At 35.6% G+C, this 21,795-nt stretch overlaps 1 protein-coding gene across 1 annotated transcript; it reads right to left on the reverse strand.

The window, feature by feature from the left end:
- Positions 1-364: 364 nt before the first annotated feature.
- LOC113760714 (clustered mitochondria protein) lies at positions 365-17,537 on the reverse strand. Its single transcript, XM_027303395.1, has 29 exons — positions 17,375-17,537; positions 15,574-15,883; positions 15,162-15,223; positions 14,752-14,941; positions 14,424-14,564; positions 14,136-14,292; positions 13,824-14,017; positions 13,617-13,718; positions 12,475-12,610; positions 12,175-12,303; positions 11,145-11,541; positions 10,264-10,368; positions 9,162-9,280; positions 8,614-8,722; positions 8,392-8,529; positions 7,052-7,180; positions 6,786-6,956; positions 6,534-6,620; positions 6,304-6,429; positions 5,870-6,025; positions 5,699-5,767; positions 4,624-4,782; positions 4,056-4,112; positions 3,932-3,972; positions 3,364-3,483; positions 2,195-2,504; positions 1,997-2,104; positions 1,836-1,907; positions 365-1,197 (listed from the first exon to the last, which is right to left on the reverse strand). The coding sequence occupies exons 2-29, from the start codon at positions 15,857-15,859 to the stop codon at positions 751-753; spliced, it is 4,317 nt and encodes a 1,438-aa protein (XP_027159196.1). The 5' UTR covers positions 15,860-15,883; positions 17,375-17,537; the 3' UTR covers positions 365-750.
- Positions 17,538-21,795: the final 4,258 nt, after the last annotated feature.

Consider the following 21,795-nt stretch of genomic DNA (forward strand, 5'->3'; position numbering starts at 1 on the left):
TAATGCATAGAGACATGCCAGAGCTTCAGTTTTGCCTTATTAGATAAACAGATATACGAACTTCACACTGAATTGGCCTTTTTCCCATAGTAAACCGGGAAAGTTTGTAAGAGTGGCAAAGGGTTTTATAGTGCTTTTCCTTTGGAATTTCTCTTCTTTGTAGTAAAGTTGTGATCCAAACCCTATGCCATTTATTTATCACAGGTCTACAATAGATGGTAGGAATGTACGTTTAGATGATATGACCAAGACAAAAGTTATCATCAACTCGTTTTTTTAATATTTTAATTTCTTCCTTTTTGCCCTCTTGAAAGTTGAAGCACAACCACAAAAGGCAAAAACAAAGAAATGAAAAGAAGTAAGAAAAAAAAATGTAAACAGACAGCAAGATAATTGCTCTTGAAACTTCTAAAGATGAATTAGATAGTCTCTACTTCTACATTTGCTCATAAACACCTTCTCTTGTAATTTTGCCTAAAACAATTTGAACCTCACTAGATCAAGAACGCTTTGACTCAGATCTCTTCAGAAATTATATATCTTTCCTGAGCTTGATTATTCAAAAAATGGGGTTATTTTCCAGAGGCCTTATAGCTCATGAGCTTCGGAGAGAACAGAGTATGCAGACGGCTCGTGTTAACTCCAAAAGTGGTCGAGTATCACCTCCTTCAAATCCAAACAGAATGCGGTTTGACAGCAACTAAAAAAGGCGCTGGGCATTGTCCTTGACTGCAGATTTTGCATTTAAAATCATGATGGAACCTTTGCCTTGGCCTTCTGCTTCAAACCTGTGCCTAATCCAACAGGGGTCTGATCCTGTGGACCTGGTTTGGATTCATCAATAGAGCCACCCCCAGCTTCACTTGGAGGATGACCATTAACTTCTTTCTTCACCCCGTTTTCCTCATTGATTTCTGCTTCAGGGGTCACCCCAGAATTGATAATATTAAGAAGCTGCGTAAGCGGGGGTAAAGCCTGGACGGGAACACCATGTGGCCGTATTAAAAGGCCCCTTGCTGCAGCCTTCTTTCTAACTTCTGCAGCAGCTCGGGCAGCCCTTTCATCAACTCCCCTCGCTCGAGGAAGGGCCTCGCCCATTATGGCTGCATTCAGCGATTTACTTGTAGCAGCACTAGAACTCCCAGATCCTCCCCCAACAGCAGCAGCTTGGAATGCATGTATTAGATCAGGATGGGCCTGCAATGAGTCATCTTCAGCTTCAGGATGAAACCATCAAACCAGGAAAGGAATAACCCATACAAGTCCATCCAATTATACACTTTAAAGCCTGAAACTGAAACTGTCAACAATACCCCGAGAAATATGCCTGTGTCCCATTGGGATGCCCAGGGCTTGGCAGTTTTTCCATCCCCGGAGATAACTTATTACTCATGATTCCATGGTCAAAATTGGCTAATAAATACAGATGTTATGTATCACTATTGTTTCAGAAAAATGCTTACAAACACAACATGATGCCACTTTATTTATCTACTTTTTCTTATTTAAGGAGTTTCTCCAAATTAACAAATAAAAGGACTCCTACTTCTTTGACAAGATCTCAAAGAATTCCAGGTGATGAAAACTCAATTTTCGCTTTTTGTACCAGTCTACCAGAAATATGTCTACCCCAAGACACCTAGCATTCTACATTTCCGAATTCTTTCCATGATTTAGATAACCTAGAGTACGACAAGTTCCATGACAAGTTCCGAATTCTTACTCCCGAGAGCTTCATGTACTCTATCCTTCTTGTTCCTTAAAACTTCTCAAACCAAAAAATTCAGAAGAGGAGAACGGCTGAATGAGGGGAATGTTTTTAATTAAAAGGGTACCTTCAAAATATCTATAGCTTTCTGGGCAGAAGCTGAATTCAAAGCTTGACCTTTCTGCTTTTGAGCATTCATCTGATAAGAATAGGATTAAAATTAATTGGCCACAATGTAGAAGAACAAAGGATGACCACATTGAAAACTTACAATTTACGTGAAAGTACCTGCAACTCGCGCATTTTAAATGTTTTCATCCAGTTTTGAGAATCCCTAGTCCTGGAATCTTCTTCTCCAAGTTGCTTGACAAGTATATCGTATGTCTTCTTTTCATGCTGCCATACCAGGAAGCAATATTTGATCAATTCATACATAGAAACTGCACAATCAGTAGTGAAGCATAGTTAACAATGCTAAGCACATGCCTGGTGAGAGAGCTTGAAAGCACCCATACAGTTGAATGCAATTGCCAAAGCATGGTAGCACACAGCAGTTTGAATGTGTTCTTCTCCTAAAAGCCTTTCATTCTTCTTCAAGGCTTCTTGCAAATAACGAAGAGCTGTGTTCATCTTTCCAATGTCTTGATACATCATTGCAACATTTATAAAAGTTGCAGCAACATCAGGGTGATCTGGGCCAGAAGACAAACTTAGCAGCAGTAGAGCCCGAGACATGTGTCGCAGTGCAAGTTCAGTTTGGTTAAGACCATGGTAGAAAAGGGCCATATTTCCATAACTGCAGAAAGTTAACATGAGAACAAGATGATTAAAAAAGATCTTAATTCAAATGCAAAAGAGCAGAATGTGTGGACTATGTATCATATAAACAGAAGATGATAGAGAAGTCCTGGAAATGTTATTCGCACTTCATTTTTTGTTATTTGCACACCCACCATTTGTTTTATTATATGGTCTAATAAATGAAAACTATATGATTAAAATGACAGTAGAAGTGTGATTAACAAACATGGGAATGCAAATAACATTTCCCAAGAAACATGGGTAAGATTTTTTGGCATGTTAACTGTTACTCTTCAAGAAAAAAGTAATTCTGTCATCTAATAATTAGATCATAAAATAAGCTGTGTCTAAGTTTCTTTTTTTTTTTTTGTTAACTTATTCACTCTTAGCTAGAAGATGTATCTTCTAACAATGTTGTATTCCTGCACTTGTCCAAGGAACTAATCATGGATGGGCACTTGTTCCACAAACTTCTTAATATATCTCAAAGCAAAAGGGAAAAACGCAGTAACCAGATAAATTGGATTGTCTAACCAGGGCGACATGAAGGTAAAACCAATTGGACTACTATTGAGCTACTTGAGCTAGCTTGGCCAACAGCTCTACTCGGCTCTATCTATTTCCTGAGGCTTACCTACTTCACATAGTTGTTTGACCCAATAGCAAGACCAAGCACTTTGCACAACTAAATCCCATAATATTCGATTACTATATGTTGTCTGGCATGCAAAAATCTACTTTAACTTAGTCGTCGAAATCAGGCTACAGGCCAGAAGATATTTGTGCTTGCTTCACTTGGCATTACCGTTTAATGAGCAAGGCAACATAGTAAAGCTCAGAAGACAGATTAGAACCTGTGTGCAGTGTCAGGGTGGTCCAGTCCAAGGCAGCGTTCATTTATTATAAGTTCCTTGTGTTGTTGCATTATTGCTCCAGCCATGTCGCCAGCATGGTACAAAACCATGGCAAGGTAGCTATAAGTTACAAGAGAAAAACAGCATAAATTAATTATCAGAACATTGTAGAATAATAAGGATCACCATTAAAACAATTTGAAACAAGGAGAAAATTACTTCTGAACAATGTTAACAGTCAAAACACCTATTAAAGTGCTAGGAAAGCTATACGAAACAAGAAAATAGATGTTTACACAAGCTAAAGTGGAGAAATACAGTGTGTTTGGATTGCACATTATTTACACCTTATTTGCACACACTGACTTGCTTGCATCATCAACACATTTTTCAACCACCTTTTTATCTCACATATATCACATCAAAAAGTGCTACAGTATTTTTTCAAAAAATTATCCCAAATAATCTCATAATCACTGAGGGAGATAACAAACTGAACCACCACCAGTTCCATAGAAGAATATATTTCCAAAACAATAAAAGAGTTGATCAAATAAGTAGTCCTTACCGACAGCAATTAGCGACCTCCCTGTGCATTGGACCAGTGACCTACATTTTGTCAGAACATGGCTATGAGATGCTTGCTCATTAAGTCATAAAAACAAATGGAACACCAGAATTCAATATAATACCTGTTGAAGTATAGTGAAGGCCTCCGAAAATAATGTATATGCCTCGCTGAGCATCCCCTGCAATCAGGTAGAATGGTCAAACCAATTTTGAAGCTAGTAAAAGTATGAAACAGCCACTCAAATTTCAAAATAATAGAGCTATCTGAAGAATATGTAGATCAATGTTCATACTTTAAGGCCGCAGGGGAACTGCTCAAGCATGTTTGGTCATTGCTTAGATTATATATCAACATACTTTCTTTGCACAACTCAAGATTAATTGAGAAATTAACTCTACAGACCTCCAGGTCATGATGGGACCTGATTTCCAACACTTAACACATGGCCAAAGTTTGTCAATCACCATAGGAGGATGACAATGATTCCAATCTTTCTTCTCTTTTTCTGCGACATTATAAAATTAAACTCCCAGCATAAAAAATGCTAGAACAAGAATGATTGTAATCTTGTTTTCTGCAATCTTGGCATGTTCAACTCCCAACATCAACTCTTATCATGTGCAGACAGTGAAACAGAATGGCAAGACCTTGGATTTTCATGATAAATAGAAAGCAAAAATCATCCGTACCTCAGCTAATTGCACCTTCCCTGTTTCCACAAGATCCTTGGCTTCCGAACTAACAGGAATAGCATGCTTTACTACAGGTTGGAGATTCAAAATATCTGATGCTTGAAAAGGTGCAACTGCATCAAGATCATATCTCCGAGTTGCAACTGTTACACCCACCTATTAAGACCACCAGCTCTATGTGTTAAGTGTAACCACCAAATAGTAACAATAACCAGGACACCAACAGCTATTTTCCAGAAGGAAAGAATGCACAAAGTGAAAGATTACCACGTAATACCAGATTCAACAGAAAGCAAATAAATAAGACCAATTAGATTATAATAAGATATCTCCTACTTTAAAACAAGATAGTTACATATACGTAAAACCACAAAAAGAATCGCACATGGCATTCCTGTGCCAAAACCTCATTTTTCATGAATTCCACACTGTGAGCTATCTCAACATACCATGATTAACTATGAATCATATAGTCTGAGAACCTCATGGCACGTTTGCATCATTTGTATGTAATTTTTGCTCCTCTCCTACTTATGTCTATTCTATAATTCTCTTTCCTACACTTTCAACAAGTCTATTATAGCCACGATGTGGTGGTTGTCGAGCAAAATATTAGTTTCCCCTTTACAAAGTTAAAAGACGAGTCCAAAAAAATCGATAACCAAAATTATGGAAATTTCCAGAGAAAAAGTTGTCTAGGAGTGATTACATCCAGGATTCATAAGAGAAAGTGCGCATCGGAAAAGTAAAATATTGACGCCATTCAAAATTGGCAACAGGAAGAAATCTCACATCAAAGCAATAACCAAGAACATGTCAATCTCAAACAATCATGTGAATGCAATTTTCCACCAGAAGTACTCATGATTGTAAAACAATTCCTTAAAATACTGGATAGCACCAAAGTTTTTTAGAACAATAATTTTTATTTTTTTTCTTTTGGTTCTTTCTTACACAAAAGGTACAGTAACTTAATACCCAAGATTTCTAATATTCATGATAAGAAGACGCAACACAAAGTTTCAATAATATTTGTAAAACATTCATTTTGATGGTCTAAAACCAAAGCTACCTTATGGCAAAGGTTGCGGATTACTGGAATTTTCCTTGCACGCAATCTTGCATCCTCTGGCAATTCAAACTGCACCATAGAAAAAGAGACAGGTAAAGCTACTAGGAAACTAATAGCATGAGAAAATCTTGGGCAAGCTACCAGGACAAAATTTTCTCAAGCTCATGTTACCTGGTATTTTAGTTTAGCAAATTCTTGAATGTCAAACCAGAGACTATCAGAATTAAAATTCAAAAATGAGGACTGCTTCTTCCTAGCTGATCCTCTATTTTTTGACTTAGCCTGACTCTTGAAGGATTTTGATGAAGCTTGATGGCCCACATGGTCCTGTAATATTTACATTCTCAACTCAGGAAATTTCTAAACTACAATATCAAAGCAAGTGTACATATGAAAAACTGCAAACATCCTCTTCAGCTAAAAATATGTTCAAACAACTTTTATCTTCAATGTTATCATCATGAAATTTTGACTAGACAAGGTACTTGAGTTTTGAGTCAGAGATGCACAAAATAATATAATCCATGTAGAAAAAGATGTTGACCAGCTAGATGATATCTTACAGAAAGTTCAATAAACCAACAAAAGGGTACACATTTAATTACCTTCTTTTGGCTTCTCAAGTTTGTACTATTTACGACACCTTTATTAGCAATATTTCCAAACAAACAATTGAAGAAATGAGCAATTGCACCACCAAGATCATGGTCCTCCGTGTCTCTCAAGGCATCCTGCATGGAAAAAACTTATTTGTAAATACATGACCATCTTACCAAATTATAACAAGGTAAATACCATATTAACAGATGCCAAAAGAGCAAGTAGCAGCTAATACCTTGAGGATGTGCTTTGCAGATCTGACAACTATCTCATTCAAGCAAAGATCCCATAAATGAGGCATGTGCCTGGTACCCTCAGCAACCTGCATTCAATTCAGTCCAACTTACAAGTAAATCAAGAAAGAGATACCACAAAAGCAGGCTAGCTGAACCAACAAAAATTCAGGCCTCAAGTTCCTCCTGAAAAAGTATTGATGTCTCTAAACAACATTAAAGTTAGGAAAGGGTAGAGCAGGAAACATTCTTACTTTGCCAAGGTAGCGGACATTGATTCCATTAGCATGAAGTGCCTCAGTTAATGTGTGTCCATCCATGGGTGAAACTTCAAGTGTGCAGAGATCTTGTATAAATTTCGGAAGTAAAACATCTTTGAGATAGAGACTTGCTTTCCTCACATTTTCCTCATCAGCAGCAATCTCCTGTGAATATAATGGAAAGCAGATGGTTAACAAAAAAATGGTTGGCCAGTATGAGATTGTGGGAAGAAATAATATGAACAGGTAACTTAAAGCACCTCAGGACTCCCAGCTAAATTAAATTCAGTGAAGACATTAGGATTAAAAAGTATTTCCTCGCTTATATGTCTGCTTTCAGACTGACAACCATATTCTTCAGCCACTTCCTTTTCTACCTTCTCTTTACTCTGCAAAATAGAGTAGCTAGGTCACATGTAACTTACAGCAGGTTAGGCTTTCATTCTAATACGGACACATATGTACATGTCAAACCAACTAGCAAACACGTGAAGTATGAGCAAGAAAAAAAACAAAAACATACATGAACTGGGAAAATGAAAGGACATACTGTCTCTGCCTGCATCCCACAACCCAAAAAAAAACAAAAGAAAAACAGAAAAAGAGCTATGCTTTGACAAAATTGGTCAAATATCAAACAGATTCACAGAATGCTATAAAATACTCAGAATTGCAAAGGTGATGAAGAGAATGAAATAAAAGGTGTCTGTGTCAGAGGAGGAGGGAGGGTAGCATATGAACAACCCTAAGTTTTAAGTATTCTGCGGATAATAAGTAATCAAGCTTGTCTTTTGAAAGAATGCTTCACAATGATAGTCATTTATTTTCAAGCCGTAGGATGTAAAAACTAAATCCTACTATTTATCCATTTAAATCTCTGTAAAATACTTATTTTTTTTCTTTTCGAGTATTCCAGAAAATGGGAAGGACTCAAATAATTTGAATAACATTATTGCAATGAAATCTTGTAAGCATAATTGAAAATCTTGAATAGAATAACGAAAAATTGGCAATCAAAAATAGTCCCCGACTGATAAGTTGGAAACAATTTAATGGATATCTTTCGCATTTATTTAAAAATAAAAAGAAATTCAGGGAAGGAAAAAGATGAGGTATAGTTTCCCATTTTTCTATAACAAAAAGCGCCCACATGGAAACAGCAAAAGGTTAATCTTTACTGTTACATGAACACATGAAAGAACGTCAAGACACTTCTGATTATTTGAGGTTTCTTCAACCATTTCTGCAAACAAGAAAAACTAAGAAATAACTTTCTTCCTTCTTATAAACTCCAAATTGGACAAGAACATATAACCTCTTTGATTTTGTGAAAACACTTTATAGCACTTCTTTACTTTCTCTCAACTGCACATACAAAATGGAAAGTCATAATGTATAAAATACTATCAACTTCATAATACTGGCCGCAAATAGTGATTAGATATTAATGTCAGGCATGCAAGGATAGATAAGATGCTTATGCACATTAGAAATGCAATATGCGCTTAAAAAGCATTATTGCAGTAATGTCAATAACTTGTGCAAAAAGAAAACTCCTGCAATAGACATCACAAAATCATTCCATTAATGCCACTTTCACCTGCATCTCTGATCCTGCAGAAACAGGATTTTCCTGGATGCTCGGCACTGGTTCTGCATTGGCATCTAAAGAATCAGTACCTCCAGAAACATCCATCTCAGATGTAACCTGAGATTTAGACCTCTCTGCTGCTTCCGCCTTACAAAATGATATATCTCCAATATCAGAATACAGTGAAGAAAATTTATAAGCAAAACAAAACATTCTTGAGGCAGAACTTACATGGCAAAAGGAAGTAATCAGTTCAGGTCTAAGTATACAAAATCTGGAACCAGGTCCGGTATAATTAGCATCACGAGGAGTCACTCTCATCAGATCCAAGAGATAATGCCTGAATAAATAAAGAATAGGTGAAAAATAAAACAGACAAGCATTGAAAGATCATAAAACTATGGATTACATCCGCGTTTTTGCAACTAATGACTATAAATTACAAGAAAATAGTATCTATTGAGCACATCTGTAGTGATAAAAATGATTACAAATTACTGAAATGATTAAAATGACATTAGCGAGATGGGATCTCTTTTCTGCAAAGGAAATGATTAAAATGACATTAGCGAGATGGAATCTCTTTTCTGCAAAGGAAATGATTAAAATGACATTGACTTGTTTTAATTTTGACTATTATGCTAATAAGGAACCAAGACAGGTAAGAAGATGAATGATTCTGGGATATTAAAAAGAGTCAAAACATTCAACTCAGACGCTTTTGCATCAGAACTTGTTATACAATACCATAACAAACACCACACAACATTGAACAGTACCTGTCATCACTACCAACAATGCCTTTGCATTCAACTGGTGCAGCCAATTTGAAAACATTCCCAGATTTATCAAAGACATGGTGTTCCTTCAAACGGAGACGATTGGCAGCTTCTGATACCTATCGATGCATGCAGCATGCAATTAAACATCATATCCATAAGGATAAGCACAAACATTAAACACTGAGAAGAACATTTCACCCAAAAAAAAAAAGAAGTATTGTGAAAAGAATTCTAGATATCCACTTGACTGTGGATTATATGCAGTAATCTTCACAAGAATTTAGCATTGCAGATAGGGAAAACCAATTTTAAAAAAAATGGAAGTTAAAAATGATATAGATTAGACAAAACTATAAGTTATCCACACAAGAAGAAAAGGGGGGGGGGGGGGGAATCTCAGACTATGTGTTAAGAGTTCCAATGCCATGTGGCAGCAGGAACATGCTGAACAAAGAAGAAGCCAATTAGAGGTAAGTTGACAGAACCAAACTTCCAATTCATTCTCCCTAATAACTCCATTAGACTAATGGGGAGGACCAAAAAATAAGTTGTTCATTAATCCAGCTTATCGTATTTAATTCCAACTTCTTCACCAAAGGGAATATGAAAAGAGCAGCCTCTGTTGCAGCCTCTGTTGCATCTGATGTTTCCCAGACATCAATAAACCCCAAACAGTAAAAGAGAAAACGAAAAGAGTGAACTGTAGGCGTCCTGCACAAGTAAACTTATACACAACTGGAAAACATCAGATGTTGAAAATGCACCATATTCGAGGTTACATCAGAGTTTGACTAGCCATATAGACTGGAAGATACCTATGAGCTTCAGACAAAACTCATTTTTTTTCCTTCCTCAATTTTCTATTCTCAGACTTTTCCCACATTTCTAGACAAACATTTGTGGCACACTTCTAAGATATAAATTCCTTGACAACTTAAACATAAAATTGTAATAATTCCTGAAATGACCTTGAGAGAGGAGCCAGGGACACAAGGGCAAAAGGTGACAAAAGAGATTTTCAATGCAATTACTGGAGGTAAAAGTGCAATAAGAATAAGTTGACAGCTGAATAATTCACGTAAACTAAAATTACTGGAACCTTAGAATGAAAATCTTCACTCCAGCAAATTTTCTTGCCATTGTCAACAGAACCATACAAAAGGGAGTCTGATTTATCACCTTGAAGGATGCCAGGTAAAACACTCTGCCAGTAAGAAGTGAAATCATTATCACACTAGAGGAAATTAGTCAAAAAAACTCTCCTTAGCTCAGCTCGTAAAAAATATACAAATAAATTAACGCAGATACAGACATGCATATAAAATATAATGATCAGCAAAAGATAGAAGAGAAGTGTCATTCTACACATTCTAACCCACACAAACATCAGACAGAGTGCAAATACACTAGATACACAAAGGCATGCATATTTAACATGGTAAGACTGCAACTCTAGCTGAGAAGCATCCTCGCACATGATAATATCTATACTGTTGAAACAACATTCTGCCAATTTTGATGAATTGTCTATTCTTACCTAACTTAACATGAGAAACTAGTGCATATATGCTGGTTCTTAAATTAACCAAATTTGTCAACTTTTGGGAATCGACTAAGACAAAACAGCACGAAGAGCACTTTATAGGGGGAAACCGGGGGCGTTAATCAAAAAATAATAAGCATTACATGATAAATTGACTCAATTTAGTGATTCTATAGTAGGCATGGACCAGAATGAAGCTGAAGTTACATGGTTCAGTTCCATTTTTTTCTTTAAGACAATTAGAAAATAAACCACACACAGGCATGCATCAAAAAGGTACGTGCATACACTGTACATACAAAGTTTGCAGGAAAACTAATACAGATGACATTAACAAAGAAGAAGAAAAGGCATCATTTGCTGAAACGCGCGACTCAAAATTATTATTGCAGTATCAAGCTTTCTAGCACTAGGTTCACAAGGGACTGATATGCCACCTGTGCAACTACTCTATGACCTCTGTAATCAATAATGGCCATTGCAAGATTGTATAAACCAGGAACATCAGCTTCCTGGTATGCCTTTGTGCCTTTCAAATCATTATTCGCACTAGCATATGTGGCTTGTTCACTTTCAGACAACTGAGTCTCAGAAGGAACATCAGAGGTTAAATCAGTGACACCATTAAGAATTTCTGTATTCAAGCTGTCAGACTGGTCAGGAACCCTCTGGGCTCCATGTGGCAAATGGTTAGCTGTCTTCTCAGAAGAACTCTGCAGCATGCCTGAGCTCTCAATTCTATTTGAAGCATAAGCATCTGATGCCTGCTTCCTGGAGAGTTGTTCAAGATCCGCATCAACAGCAAAACTAAAAAATATGTTATTGTGAACATACCTGAAATAGAAAACAGAGTAGATGTCAAAAGAAATAAGAAACAGAATATTTACAATAAGGCAGTGGACACTGAAACAATTCAAGATACAAACATAAGACAGGAAAACATAAATACAAGAGGAAGCTACCCTTTGTTGCTGGTTTAACAGGATTATGATACCATGGACACTAGAGACAAAATATTACATTCCTTAGAATTAGAAAGCAGTCACATTTTCCCCTTTTCTGGTGGCTTAAGGTAGCCAGAAATTAGGAGGGTAATATTGGGAATAGAAGGAAAACACTTGCTAAAAAGTTCATACCTGCAACTTTTACATTTCATCACTTCTATTTTTATATAGTCAGATGGCTCCGAAGAAGGCAAAAGGGAGTATCTAACTAGTATAAATAATTCTATGGCCTTAGTATTAGCAGGATAAATTCCAGACCACAAATCACACTATGCAGTAACAACTGATAGTACAGATAGATGTACAACAATTTTCATGAAATGTCAAATTGCCCAAGGAAGGAATTACTGCCAAATACAACTCACAAAACAATAACACAGTACATTCTGAAAAGCAAAGATAAGAACCATTTATAACATTTCTGAATCATCACAAAACATTAGGCATAAAAGTCAGTACTAACATATGGAAGCATTCTGGGTCAGTTGGATTAATGGGTGGGATACATCTGCTGATAACACCAATGGCCCCATTGATTGCTGCATCAACAAAATCAGATGTAACTTTATAAAGAGCCCTATCTCGCAATATCCTGCAAAAAGATACTCCAGTTAAGAAGTATAGCAACATCAAAAGCAAATGAAATTAAGGGGGACTCTTAAGCTTAAAATTATTAGATTGAAAGTTTATCAATCCACCAACTTGAAATTCTTTTAATGCATTGATAAACATTGAATCCTGAATAAACGAAACGAATATACACCTTTCCTGAGGTGTCAAGTGGGGAAATTCTCGACAAGACTGCAGTTCTTCATTCCAATCTCTCTGCATCCCTATCAGCTCGCTTCCGAAGGAAAGGGTCAGTGCATTCTCAGCTCTGGCTGCATCACGTTTGTGATCTAAAACAGAAAAGTGCATGACAAGATTAGATCAGATCGTACAAAAACTTGAGAAATTAAAGACCTGCAAATTGTTAAAAAGCTTGAAAACGAAAGGGTTACTTTAAACTCCTTATTGCAAGGTTCAATAAAAAGAAACTCTGTAACATTACTGAGGTTAAATCGATTTTTCCCAAATCTCAGTTACATTTGTCCCGATAAGCATATATGGTACTCATATAATATTTGGAACTCTGCGTGATTAAAATGAAAAGAAGAGTATTTTAAATGCTAAAAGAACCAAAGAGTTCAATCAACAAACACTTATCATCTATATGAGCAAACAATAAGTATTAAGTAAAATCAAAAAGCTATGCTCATATTAACTGCAATAAAGGTTCCCATGGCCTATAGCCTAGATTGTGATAAGATAGAATAAAACCTCTCATACGCAAAAGTTCAAAACAACAAACTCAAGAACATCAGCTTTTGCCCCAGATGATTTTGCACAAATTACCATAAAATAAAACAAAAACAACTTTTGCTAGCTTACAGTCTTGACTATGAAGATGTTGTCAACGTTTTTGGTTCAACAAATTCAAATAACATTTAATGAATAATTAAATTTTCTATTGATCAATATGAAGCTATCCAAAATAGGAAACAATGTTTGTGCTATTCCTTGACAGGTTTTATTTGAAGGTAGGCTTTTTCTGCTATTGTTTATCATCTTTGCAGCACCAGAAAGGGAGAAACCACAGAATCTATTAGCATTATCCATATTATCATATGAAATGCCATACAGCAGACAGAAATGAGATGCCTAGTTGCCAGCTGAAAATGAACTAGCAAGAATAAGCAAAAAAAGGATGTATAAACAATAGACCTCCATCCTTAATTCTTTCTTACACATAATGGTTGTTACTGCTTATGTGGTCTACTGGCATCCATATTCAGACAAAAAAAAAATGTAGTAGTTAACCTTTTTGAGTCTCGACTATACTAATTTCAATAGTATCATCCTTACCGGGAATAGGATACAATCCAAGCCACGAATTTGGTGGCAAAAGAGATTGAACATTTTCAAAAGGATGTGCAGAGGCCTTCCGCTCCAGTATTTCTCGAAAAGCTTCATGCAAAAGATATAACATTCAGTATCCTAGAAAACAATGCTTTGGAATCTTAATGAAGAAAAAAGAACTCAAGCTGAGTGGTCAAATGTCTTGTTAATTACCTTTCTTGAACTTGGAGCTAATCTTCTGCAGAAGTCCAACAAGGGTTGTGGCTTCAAAAGCTGATTTCGTCGGCCTTGGATCAAGAATGTTGCCCGTACTAGAATTGACATAAAAGATTTTCGTTGTTCCTGTTATACAAAATTTATTTCCTTCCATAGTGACCACGTCCAAATAAATCAGGTCTCCTGAAAGCCTGAACAAAATACGTCGAAGACTGAGACAGTACAACATCTAAAAAAGAAGCAGACATCATGGGTTCATGGAGAAAAGACAAGGCATATAAAAAATGATTATGCAATAGAAAAGACAACCTTCTGTAGCTAGGAGGAGGATTGAAGGACGAAAACACAATACTCTCCACGCATTGGATCTCCTTGGAAGGAGGTGAAAACAAATTAGACAGTGATGCTGATACATTCTCCATAAAGCCCAAACTATCAAGGTCTGCAACTTCAGATTTCACAGGATCTAAACCCATTAAACATTCAAGAAGTATACAATAAGTCCGAGCCAAACATAAGATCAAGAAAGATAACAGGAAAAATAAAGAAAAGCATAAAAGGCTAGAAATATGTAAACACAGATTATGAAAGACCAACCTCCTGAAGTTCCAGATGGACTCTGGCCCATCTCGTGCTGTAAGGCAAGCGATGTCGATAAAGAGGAATGCAACGTGGAAAGTGACAGCAACTCTCGAGTGCGGTGAACCTGAGCCCTGATAGATCGGTCATCATACAATGCTGCAACATATAGTCTTAAATCAGAGCCCATAAACAAAAGAATCATTTCCAGTTGGCAAAAAAAAAAATTGATGGTACTATTTTAGGAAATAGAGAATTTATGCATCCACAAAGTAAACTATGACGTGATTCTTTCAATGTTTATGAGAAGCATGCAAAATCAGCCAAATAAAGAGAATTTTGCTACCTGCTACCATCTCCAAATAGCAGTCACCCGCAGTTATATCAGCAACTTCAGAAATTTCATTATAATCTTCTAGGTGATGAACAGAAGCATCCTTAGCGTGCAGTAACAAATCATAGCAAGTAAAGAAGCATGTCTCTGGTGCATCAAGAAGAAACTGCCTCACATCCATGACAGAATCTCCAGGGCTCAACTGTAACGAAAACCAAATAATTTACAATCCACAAATGGCCCCTCCACGTACTGACATGAGCAAATATCATATGACAAAGGAATTGCAGCCAAAAACTATTAAACAATATATGGTACCAGTAGCTAAAAGAAAACAGAATTCTAGAGCTATGCAAGGAAAGACAAATTATGAAATCAACTGAGAGGGGGAAAAAGTTGATAAACCAGGATGCTGTTCTTACTTGTAACTCTAGCTTCTCACCACCTTGTGATTTGACAGTAACAGGATAGAGATGAATGTCACCTGCAGCACAAGATGAAGCATTAGAATGCAGCCATGACAGGAATAATAAAGAAAAATAGCAACTTTATAAGAAATTGTAAAAAAGAAATAAAACAATGTAAAAACATCAATATAGTAGTAAAACATATTAGAAAAATTGGAGCACAAGTCACTTGGTTTATATTCTACATAGATTTGCTCAGTAGCACACTATGTATACACCAAGCTGTTGGTTTAACTCAAGTCCCACTAAAACATTGAAAAGCCAATTCTGGGATTAAAATCAAAATAAAGAGATTCTAACCTACATCCAGCAGAACGTATCAGTCATGGGTATAAACAGATAATAAGAAGCTAAAACAACAAGTCACCTTGCTTAGCCTTGTGCTCTGCTGTTGCATTAACTTCATCTTGCTTTGTCTGGTTGTCCACAGTCATGCTCATTTCACCTTGTCCTTTGTTCTCCGTGGAAATGTTTTCCAAATCCTTATTCTCATAGTTGCTGCTCGTGGGTTCACTTGCAGCTGGGTTTCCATTAGCATCAGATGAGCCAGAATGATTGCTTAATGAAGGATTGGACGAGGCTGTCTGCTCTGACTGGTTGGCAGCATTTTGAGACCCTTTCCGATTCTTCCCTCTGTTTGACTTCCCCGCCATTAACAACCCCTAATCTACAAATACCTATAGGACATTACAGAGAATGTTATAGTCAAGTTCAACAAAAACATCAAATTCAAAACCAACAGATTATATATTTCCTCTTTCTTGCCCAAAGCACCAGCAAAACATGCAAAAGCATATAGAGCACATTCAAAGCAACAAACTTGCCACCTTAATGCCTTTAAGACAAAGGGCAACTAAACAGCATCCAAAAAGACAAAGGCAGGACCCTCTATTCATTTCTACCTCATTCATGCCACTATATTCAATTCAAAGAAACATGTAATAGTATATGCAACAGATCCTCTGACCCATAATTGAGAAACCGACTTCCAAAATCTTTATCAGTCCTCATCTTGCACAGAGAACAACAGACTTACAGAAAGAAAATCAATCACAAAAGCAAAAGGAACATTTACATAAATCACACGGAACTATTTTTCTCCAACTTGACCTTATTGCGGGAAAAAAGAATCAGAGTAAAACATATAAACCCCCTTCTTTGTAAAACCAAATACAACCGCTAACCCTGAAAGATATGTAAAGTCCCTAAAAACAATTTGTCACCTTTACCACTACCACACTAAAGGACAACTAAAACATACCCAACAAGACAACAAGCAGGATAGTCTACGCATTTGCAGTTCATTCATGCCCCTGTATTCAAGAAATGTATATGGCATATAGAAAGAGCCACAGACATTTTAGACAAATGGTACCAAATTCGGCAAACAGTGCAGATATCTTAATAAGTACTCATTCTTCAAAACAACAGACAACAGAAAGACAGTAACTCCACCTTTTACACGAGACAATAAAATTAGAAGAAAAATTTATATTCCTCCCCTTTTTTCCTGAAACCCGATTCAACTTTCAAATTTTTATAAGAGCAACCAAGCACACAAATGAAACAACACTGTGCAAATCCACTTCATTCATGCCACTTTATTCAAGTAACATATGTTCTACATCATTGTAGTACTAAACGAGACAGACCCTTTAAATATAATGCAGAAACAAAACTAACACCAATAAGATATTAATCAAGACTCTATTTTGGAACCAAAAAAAAATCTATCAACTTTCAATTTTTTATAAGAGGGTAACCAAGCACTGACCAAGAATAAAACATCAATGGAGAAACATTTTGCAAATCCACTTCATTCATGCCACTTTATTCAAGCAACATATGTTCTACACTGTTGTGGTACTAAACAAGACGGACCCTTTACATATAATGCAGAAACAAAACTAAAACCAATAAAATCTTAATCAAGATTCAAATTTGGAAAAAAAAAAATTCAATACAAAAGTCAAGAAAACAGAAAAAAAAAAGCACTATTAACAAACCAACTTTCAATCACTTTCAAGGCAAATGCAAGGCTATGACCACAACCAGTCAATAAACGAATAAAGAAGCAAATGAAATACCCAAAACGGAAAAGAAGAAAAGCCCAGATGAGCATATGACAGAATTATTGAAGTGAACAACAAATTATAGAGGATCAGTACCTACAAAGTGCTTAGAAATCTCAAGTGGCAAAACAGTATAAGTAGACTGACTAAGTTTGCTTTATCAAGAAACTTTGATATATAGCAAGACAACTGATGGCGGGCAGTTAAATGGGGGGAGGAGGCTGAGGTTTACGAAGGGGAGAAGGGAAGGAAAGGGAAGAAGGGGGCATAGAGAAGTGGCTGAGAGACGGCGGATTTTTGGCACTTTATATACAGAGGGAAAATGTTTTATAATGACTATAATAGACTCGTCCCTGTGTCTGTGTTTCGGTATTATAATGACTATTATGTAAATGACCTATTAGGCCAATTTTTTTTTTGGGACAATTTGTTTGCAAAATGCAAATTGGCCCTTTCTATTTCTATCAATTTCAATGACTGATTGAAAAAGAAAGAATAATTATTGCATTGGTTTTTTTAATAAACTCTTTTGTTAAGTCAAAGAAATTATTTTCTGTAAAGCTGTGACATTAATATACTAGTGCAAAAAAAATGACTAGTATGAGCATACATTGAAGGATAGCTGTCTTTCGATTTGATGAATATGCAATTATGGGCTCAGTCCGATTTCATCCGACGAGCAGTTACTAGAGAATTAAAGAGCCTCATTGTTTATGAGACTATTGGCGCATGCTTTGGTTTGTTATTAGCGTGACAAAGATGAAATTGTTGATAAGAAAAGTTTTAGGTAGTTTCAATATCATAAAGGTTTTTTTTTTATTCTGTATCCTTAGGGCACAGGATAAGCATATAAAGTATATGGGATAGACCCACTTTAAATTTTAAACATTACCATCTCCTTCTCCTAAATTTGGAAAACTTTATCAAAGAAATTTTAAATTTTTTCCAACAACTAATACCCGGACCACTTCTTATCATGTGCCCTAAGATATAGAATAAAAGAACCCATGTATAAAATAGGCCACGCATAAGAAATTGAAATAAGAGAATTTAAGTTCTACACAAACAGAATTGAGAAAAAAGGAAGAAGTAAAACGAATCGATATGTGGTACTAAAAGTTTTAGTGAGGGAAATGTAGTTTTGAACCTTTCTTTGAAGCTAAGGGGGTAAATTTGCTGAGATTTTCCTCGGATTTAGATGATTATTTTTGTGGCGATGTAAAGTTACATGGTGTTTAGATTTTTAATGTTTCATTTGTAGTGGATGTACCATCATTGTGGTATTTCACTTTTGGTTGAAGTGCCATTTTGATGGATCAAAGCAAAATCAATATGGACCAAAGGCAATTATTATAAGGCAAAGTTCAATAATGAACACAAAGGCAATTATTTGTCTTCAACGTTATTTGTTGTGAAGTTTATGGTTGATCGTGTTTACCATGTGATTCTCAAAATCAATATGGACCATATTAGTAAACTATTTAAGAAACAAGTACTATTTTCCTAAGAAAAAAGGAAACTATAATAAAAGGTTTTTTAGCCCTCGATCGCTTTCTTCATAAGAATAACAGCGTGTGCTGGAGAAGGGTATTGGCTTTTGAGATTCATAGGGATTCAAGTTTGAGACATAAAAACTAGGGTTTTTTCTTTGTCAACTTCAAAATGTATATATAAGAGATGAAATTTGAAGGATGAACGTAATAGGATTGTGCCTTCATAGACCAAAAGAAATAGACATAAAAAAGAGATTTTACAACGGATTCGCATAAGAAATCAATAAATAAAAATTATGTGTTTGGTGTAATTAGGTACGATTATTGTATTAATTACAAGCTTTGATCTGTACTTACACAGTACATTATATTATTGTAGGAGTGAATTTTGATTTTTATTTATTTATCTACTCGTCAAAAGTGTGAATTTTGTTGTGTACGCTAAATATTGTACAACAAATCATATAAATGTAAGCAAAATGTTGCCAAAGAGTAGAACATTTAGTTAGACACAACTACATCAAAACATAACTATTACTTCAGTGTAACCTTTTCCTGTATATACTTACGTAACCATTATAAAATCATATAACTATTAATGCAATCGTGTTATTCGTGTCCCTCCTCTTGCATATCTTGTGATTACTTATTATTTATTTATTAGAATTGTGAAATCATAGTTATTAAACCTGACCCGGAGGGGGACTCGGCAAAAGAGATGGGTGAACGGATTACTAGTTCAACCAGTGGGTGAGTAGTTCAACCGGTGGGTCACGAAATATATTTAAATATTATGTTTCATAATTTTTGATATGGTTAAAACTATAATAAATTATGTTATAGTAAATGCTCAATTAATCTAATTTATTATAAAATCATTAATTCTTATAAGAATTAACAAAACCTAAATTCAATTAGTAATCCATCAAATTTCAAGTATAAAATTTTATCTAAGTATAGTTATCTAGTTTATTTATGAATTTTAAATGTAAAAGATTATTAGGAACGATATTTGCCTTTAGAATGAATTGTGTGATATGTTATTTTTTAAATTCATTTCATAATTTATAAAGTTTGGGGAGTAATAAAATTTATTAAAAGATTCCAAAGAAATTTTGTTTTTGAAAATTAAAATAAGAATAAAAGTCTAATATATAATATAAAAAAAGACTGAATAATCAACAAGTGAGCTGTTGGTGTGGTGGTTGCTGCTTTTCCTTAAATACAAGAGGTCGCTGGTTCGAAAACCGAACGGTTCACCGGTTGATCGGTTGAACCGCCGGTCTGTTGAAAAGTCAACGATTCACTTGTAGAAACAATCTAATTAGCGAATCGGCCCTGTTCAATGGCCAGTTCACCGGGTTGACCGGTCGAACCGCCGGGCCGGGCAGCATCACTCCAGTATCTTCAAACATTTTTTACATACAAATCGGGTTTCCTACAAATCTGGATGGTCAATCGGTTGATCGGTTGAACCGCCGATCGGTTGAAAAGTCAACGGTTCACTTGTAGAAACGATCTAATTAGCGAACCAGCCCGATTCAATGGTCGGTTCACCGGATTGACCGGTCGAACCGCCGGGTTGGGCCAGGTTTAATAACTATGTGTGAAATGATACCTTTTTTTTTATAACTCGGAACATGCCCCGATTCGAACCCTTAGAATCCGAACCGGCACATCAAACCGGAAGAGTGTGCCACGACCCCACGCAGCGACCCGGGGCGAGTCACAGAGGTTTAAGTCCAGGGTAAGATTCGAACCCAGGACCTCAAGGGTCCTTAAGAGCCCATTTACCGCTGGACCACCCCTGTGAGGGCTAAATGATACGTTGCTAGCATGTCTTACACTGTATATGATATTCGACATTACAAGATGACTTGTTGCTATTTGACATTGCAAGATCACTTGCACACTTAGGTTAAATTGATTCACTTGGTTTCCTGAAAAGTTATTCAAGCTCAAGTCTAAGTATCGCAAATTGGTCAAGTTGATCAAAGATGGACTTAATTGGCCTTCCAAGCAACATTTGCAGTAAATATTGCTTGGATTAATTGACATCACTTGGATCATTTGTATAAATTGATTCAGTCTCTTATCGGCTCTATATAAAAAAGTATTAAGTTTAGGGCAATAGGATACTCTTTGGTTGGTTGGTTGGTTGAAAATTTATAAAATTTCGTGACACCGAAGGTAGAAGAACATATAATTGTGAATTATTATCTGACTAAATACATTTTTTTTTGTTAAAAAAGGGAGGGATGAGATTTAAAAAGCGGGAAGGGGGATGAGGGATTTGAACCCAAAACCTCTAATTTCTAGAAAAATACTTATAACAATTTAAGTGAAAAATATTTCTTGATGTTGGCATACATCAATTTTTTGACATGTTGGAATGGTTTGCATGTTGCATACATAGTTTTTATTTATTGCTAGTGGGCAAGGCACGCTCTATGCGTGTGCATATTTTAAAGCAAAAATAAAAATAAAAAATAAAAAATATAGAACAACAAATTGTTTGTGGTAAAGGACTTAAGTACAGAGTGGTGGGATTTTTTTTTATTATTGAAATTCATAGGAAGACTTGGGATAAATATAATAATAGTAAATAAGTATTGCAGCAATAGTTATATAAACATAGGTGATAATAGTAGATAAGTATAGTACCAAGAGTTACGTAAATGTGGAAGTATGGAGCATGAGCGGTAGATAAGCATAGTCGGAGCAATTATGTGAACATGAGAGTATGAAACATGAGGTGGTTGTATATTATTCCATTGTGCAAGGGTAAAATCGAGATAACAAATAATGACAGATTTTCTTAACACCAAACCCATTGTTCGTGCATTATATAATAAAAGATGGTCATAGTTTTATTTTGAGTTAAGATTATAGATACTGATAGTGTACACATTATCGGAGTTAAATACATGATTCAAATTTAGATTATGTGTTAAAATTCAAATTTGGATTACGTATCATGTATCTAATGATAAAAATGCATAGAAGATTAATCCTTTTATTTTT

The sequence above is a fragment of the Coffea eugenioides genome, chromosome 2 (assembly GCF_003713205.1).
Source record: "Coffea eugenioides isolate CCC68of chromosome 2, Ceug_1.0, whole genome shotgun sequence".
NCBI classification, from domain to species: Eukaryota; Viridiplantae; Streptophyta; class Magnoliopsida; order Gentianales; family Rubiaceae; genus Coffea; species Coffea eugenioides.